At 38.4% G+C, this 6,394-nt stretch overlaps 1 protein-coding gene across 2 annotated transcripts in view; it reads left to right on the top strand.

Annotated features, from left to right (window-relative positions):
- The first annotated feature begins 2,215 nt into the window (after nt 1–2,215).
- LOC145986583 (sugar transporter SWEET1-like) overlaps nt 2,216–6,394 on the top strand; it is a 29,414-nt gene continuing 25,235 nt past the window's right edge. Inside the window, exons 1-3 of one of the 2 annotated variants that reach the window (XM_083120753.1) lie at nt 2,216–2,330; nt 5,505–5,597; nt 5,998–6,075. In XM_083120753.1, the coding sequence (XP_082976879.1) occupies nt 5,521–5,597; nt 5,998–6,075 (155 nt within the window). In that variant the 5' untranslated portion in view covers nt 2,216–2,330; nt 5,505–5,520. Of the gene's footprint in view, nt 2,335–5,504; nt 5,598–5,997; nt 6,076–6,394 lie in introns of both variants that reach the window. The other variant, XM_083120754.1, reaches the window with a different exon arrangement.

The following is a 6,394-nucleotide window of genomic DNA, read 5'->3' as shown; positions in this document are numbered from 1 at the left end:
TTACCAAAAATGCTGCAAAGAAGACTTCTTCATACGATTCCTTATTTGAGTGATTTCAAACAAAATAAAAATATATATATATATTATTTTTCATTGCATTAATGCACTGGTGGCGTTCTAACTGTTCATTCCCAAAAGCCGTACACACTGGTACGGAACTGCAACGGCAGATAATAACATGCCAACGTGTTAAACCGCGACAATTGGACCACAACACTCCTCCTCAAGCAGTATTATTATTTCCTCTCTGTGATCGGCGACAGTCGGTTGCCTTTGTTCTACATTTACAAACGATGCCGGCTTCCACAACAATAACAAGTACATATACTGCCACTAGACTTTAAGCTGCGCGGCTTTTTCTTTTGCTATGAACTAGGGCCGGCGCTAGTCATTTTGCCTCCCTGGGCGGTGGCGGCAGATGCTGCTCCATTTCGACCCCCCCCTCCCCGTCATTACGCAGCAACGAGAAATTGAAAATCAATATATTCCTAAGTAAAACTTCAAAATATAAAATAAATAATGAGACTTCTAATGCTATTTCAATACTATTAAGAGCAAAAGAATATCTCGCTCGAGCACAGTTTTCAATAGGCTTATCTTTTTTTGCCGCTCTGGGCGGTGGCACGGTTCGCCCTCCCCTTCTGCCGGCCCTGCTATGAACTTGATCACCCATCAAAGCATGGCAATTTTAACACAGAAAACAACATGCATCGCATTAAGCAGCAAAATGACAGCCTCCTCTATGCAATTTCTACAAGAACACGTGCCGGAGCCAAGAGTTGAAATGCTGTTTATTTATTTTGAACAATTCCAAAATTATGGATTATGAACAATTTGTGAATTAAACGTATTGAAATATGTAAAATTAAGTATATTTTCCTTAAATATGTAAAAGTAAGTATTTATTAAAGTTAAAAATATGGAAAAATATTGACAATAAAATGTACCTTAAATCACTACAAACATTACTATTCGCAAAGATATCACAAAATTTCAGCGATATTTCGTCAAACTAAAAGTATGTATTTACCTATAAATCCTAGCCCTGATTATAACCAGTAGATAACATTGAACACAGCTATGGATTCGGTAAATTGTCTACAGTTCAGAAGCACTCTCACACAACGTCAAACCGGTCAAATACTTAGTATAAAATAAAAATATGGTGCTTCCAATCCAACAAAACTCACCGTCACTTTACCTGTCTTTCCCCTTCCGTGACAGAAATAGTGCTTCATTATTACAGTTGGCAACACTAGTTACTAGCTAGCCAATGAACATGCACTGCATAAAAGAAACAACCACTACGCCGTGCTACAGCGCTGTAGCCGTGATATATTGCTACATTACCGTCCCTGCCGAACTGTGTGAACGGCAAAGATATGTGTGTTGTACTCTATAATGCGCATCCTTCCGTATTTGCTTGCAACTTTCGACGGTTTGAAAATACATATCTCCTTCAGCAGAGCAAAATATTATTTGACAACGGTGCTACTAAGATTCCTCTACACAAAATTTCTAAGTAAGAGTATTAGGGGGGGAACCTGCCCCTCTTGCACCACCGTCCGCACGCCTATGGTTCTTTGCGATACCGATATCACTTGCAAAAGTTAAAACAAACTTTTAACCAGAACCATCCTCCGTAAGATGGATGGCAGACGACAGAACTACGCGGGAATGGGCCGCAGGTGCAGACGACAGAAACGCGCGGGAAACAGATCCTCGCATCTGATTGGATAATTCATTAGATTCACTAACCTACGTTGTCAGGTTAGGCTAATAATTTTTCATTTCATTTATGCTAATGGAACCTAACCTAACATCGTAGGCATTCCTCATCTGACGTCAGGACGAAAGGTTGCTAAAGTGTCGTTCAATAAGGAATACCCAGTCAAGGACTAATGAAAATTGTCATGGACAATTTGCCGAGCAATACTTGTGCATCCCGGCATATTCTCACTTACCGCACAGAATCTAGCAACCTTCGTGTTCTGACGTCAGATAATCTTTCGTGAGGCTAAATGCCTTTTAGGCTTGTTAAGTTTAGGTCTCATAAGTAATACGTTTTTGGTCAAGCCTAAAAAATGGTAATATTTTTTTTATGCTAAGGGAACTGAACCTAACAAACGTAATCTAACAACAAAGCATTTCCAAAATTACGTCAGAAGACGAAGGGCGAGACTTGACCAAAAAGTTGTTTGAGTTTCGTGCGATCAGTTATACCCAGGAGGTCGAGATTTGTGCATGCATTGCATTCTTTACTTGAGTAGAAAGCGGCAGGGAAGTGTTTAATGAGAACAGCTGTTCACGGGACTACATAGACATTTGAGGCAAGTATGTAGGATATAAATTTTCCATAAATGCTGGCAAGTGTGAGTGATTGGTATTTGAGTATTTCATTCGCATTATTTTGATTTTGTGATGTGCTATGAAATGTTAGAATTGGTATAGAATGTTGAATGGTCCACCATTGGAAAAATTTAGATTTCAGGTTTTTACGGAAGCAACAGATTTATTGCCACTTTTGTGCGAGTGCAGTCGTGTGAGGAGCAACGTAAAGAAAATATTTTAAAAAAAATCTAGTACACTCCGCAAATGAAATTTTCCGCCTTGTAGTGTGCCTGTGGAATGCGGAAATACTCCTATTCCCTGCCCATCAATTTCATCCAGTTTTAACGGAACGAGTCAAATAGCAAGGATTTGGAAAATGCAAATTTCATTAAAAAAAATGGCAGACCTGAACAAACCAACGCATTTTTTTTGTATGCACTATAGGAATTAGAATTGAGGTTTTATGGATTATTCAATGCACGTAACATCTCCAGATATGCTGTGTCCATATTTAATTCTGAGCTTTATTATGCTTACATGGTACTGTTTACTAGCCATTTTGAATGGAAATAATAAGTAGAAAACAACTATTCAATATTCACATGTTGGTAGGAAGTTGGCTACATAAATGTACAGTGTATCTTTACAACTGAATATGGAATCTGATCTTCTATTGTTAATGTTGCAAAGAAAATTTACTGTTTTGAACCCAAGGTAAAAATCTGATATTCCCCGGACACCTATAACTTCTTCGTTTTGTCAATTTTTGACATTTGTACTTACCTATCTGCTTCACGGAACATTCTTTAACGTGTATTCATGTTTTTTTGATCAAAGTAATTGCAATTTTTTTTTTAAAAAAAGTGTTTTTGTAACTGAAGAACGTACGTTTCCGCAAATTGTTTGTGGGGCTATGTGTCAATGGTTCGTGGGGCTATGCGAGAATGGTGTGTGGGGCTACACATATTTTTTTCGAAACCAATTTTTAACTATTGTAACCTATACGTGAACCTACCTAACCTAACTGGAAATGGTTCGTGGGGCTATGCATCAATGGTTGAATTTCTGCTATGAAACATTCCCACATCACACAAAACACCTTCCAGATGTTAAGACAATGCTACAGGAACTTATTACCGTAAGTAGTTTCTTCTGTAAAAATGAAGAAATCTGTCTGGGGAATATCAGATTAGTACTGAAACGACTTACGGAAATTAGTTTCTCCAAGGTTTACAACGTTCGTTGATGTATTTTCTTTCATCGTGGAATATATTTGACAGGGAAATCCTGTATTTTTCAAGAGAAATATCTCGCCGACGCACAATTGCCATTGCTTTCATTTGCTTGCCCTACGTCAACTGGATGCTGCGTATGTTTGATGACGTAAGCCCCTGTCAGTGTTTCAACCCCCCTTTTTTTCTTACTATGCTTGCCTAACGTAACCTAACCTAACCTTATCAGAAATGGTTTGTGGGGCTATCAGTCAGCTACCCGTGCATAATGTATAATTTCCACTGGTGACTAACACGATAGTAAGTATTTTTCGGTGAAGAAGGTTGAAACACTGCATACCCACAATGTGAGTCAAGATGTGCCCCGCCATAACGTGTGTTACGGAAGTGAAGAAAGGAATAAAAAAGCACTCAGAATGTGAAAAATTGCATTTGTAGAGTATCGTTGAAGTTGGTGGTCTAAAGTTGTGTAGTCAGAACCCCACTAATGTAAAAGGTCTGGTGATTCTCGCCATACCTCCAGGACAGACAGTCAATGTGCAGTATTACTGTTCATTTTTGGAACATAGCCTGCAACCTGTGTTGCAAAAGAAGAGGGGACACTTTCTGCTGAATCCTCCCATCTTTTGCAGGACAATGCTTGGGTGCATGTAGTGCAACCTGTGGCTGATTTGTTAGCTCGATGGGGCTGGCAGATGCTCTGCCAGCCCCTGTGATCCTTTTATCCCTAAGATGAAGTTTCAGATCTTCAGGCAATAGACCACTCCATTCAAACCATCAACAGAACAGGCACTGCTACAGAAATGCTGGTGACTACAACGAAGGGCTGTAAAAGTTTCACAGAGGTATCTCTTTTGTATCATTTGAGAATAAATAGTTGGCACTATTAAATTCCCAACCCATGTATCATTAGAAAATTGCATGTATTAGTTATGGACATAACTTTGGGGGGTGGGAGGGGGAAGCAGAATTTAAAAGTTTTCCATCCTATCATAGTCTTCTTATGGGTCTACCCCCTTTGGACAGTACTTCTGCATTGCTCTGTTCCCAGTCTTGTAGAAGCGTTTCTGAAGGCTGACAGAACACAGTATTGATATCATCATCATAGTCAAAACGTTCTCCAGCTAGGCCTAATGCTTTTTTTTTTAGGTTGGGGAAGAGATAGTAGTCCACATTGCAAGGACTGATGAATACAGCAGATGCCCCAGCAGTTCAACCCTGGACAGTAGCCATTGTAACAAGGGATGTTTGAATGAAAGCATTGTCCTGAGGGAAAGCCATACCTCTACAGACCTTCACTCATCACTTTGCCTCTTGCAACTTCAACAGTGCAGCATTAGGGGCCTCCCTGATGGCATAGTGGTAACCTTGTTGCCTTGTAATCAAGGGGTCCTGAGCTCAATACACAGCAGAGGCACAGATCAGATTCCACAGTGGTTCGAATTGCACTTTAAACTGTAGGTCCAGTCCCAATTAGCCTGTTTGTCCATAAAAGTGAACTTGAATCAAAAACTCAAGAAATGAACCTGAAAAATTTGGAGGGGTGAGTCCCCTGCCTCCAAAGTTACAGCTATGTGTATTTTAAGTGAAGGTGTATATGTTCCCCTATACAGACCTTGCATTCTTTCAAATTTAATGCCATTTCTTTTGTAGAAGTAGTCTATTTTAATTGAGGGCCTAAAAAAAGTAAAAGCCCATAAGGTCCCATAGTGTTCTCTTGGAAATAGACTTCGCACCTAACCGACTTGTCCTTGCACTGAAGTGACTCATTAATAGAAAACATGATCATCCTTATAATTAAAATCAAGAAATGTCTAGCTGTCATTTTTACGGTTCATTCATTGTGTTAAAGAATACATTAGTTTTGCTAAAACTACCATTAATGTACTAATTGAATTTCTTGATACTGTTATGTCAATTATTGTTTTTTCTTTTGTATAGGTCACATTATAAAAATATGGCACTTGACGATTACAAGAATGTTATAGCTACAACTGCTAGTATTACCACCATAGCCCAATTTTGTAGTGGGATGTAAGTATTCTATGACTTGTATTCTCAACTAGTTGTTTTGAATATATTAAGAAGCATATTTTAAATTGTTGTAGCAGTTTTAAGTTTTATCCTTGACTGTCACTACTTTTCATTTTCATCATTGCATTGGACATTTTATTTACTTATAGACACTAATTATTGAAATAGGCATAGAATTTGCATATATTGATTGTACTTCCCTGAAACATACTTCTGTACTGAAATCCCACAAATTTATTAATGCGAACAATATAGGAGGCATTTAGCATGTGGCCTCTAAAAATGTTCAGTTTTCTGAAATATATAAGGCTTATTTTTGATATGTGAATAAATTGAATATTCTTTTAATTTGATCAGTGATATGTACTAGTAATTTTGACAATAATATATTTTCCAACAGGTTAATATGCCATAAATTTATAAAATGGGGTCATACTGGTGACATTGCTCCTTTACCATTTGTGATAGCCACAGTGGGGTAAGTTATATTATTAATCTGTATTTGCTTTACTTACAAAACACCAAAGTATAAAATAAATAACATGCCATGGCACGAACATAGTTTAAAATTTCTTCATATATGTAATAATTCCATGCAACCATTCACAGAAGGTTATTGATTGAAATTTTATTACCCGTTCAATCTCTGGTCAACACCTCTCACTATATTTCTTTCCCGGATTCTCTGGAGTAAGAGAACGCGAACGCGTTCTGTGCGCATTTTGAAGGGTGTGCGCCTCGTCCAATGAATGTGCGGAGGGGAGGGGCATCCACGGGAGGGAGCGACTCGACTGCTC

The sequence above is a fragment of the Lepisma saccharinum genome, chromosome 4 (assembly GCF_977018435.1).
Source record: "Lepisma saccharinum chromosome 4, izLepSacc3.1, whole genome shotgun sequence".
Taxonomy (NCBI): domain Eukaryota; kingdom Metazoa; phylum Arthropoda; class Insecta; order Zygentoma; family Lepismatidae; genus Lepisma; species Lepisma saccharinum.
Note: the sequence above shows the minus strand (reverse complement) of the source record. Positions and strands in the feature narration are given on the sequence as shown.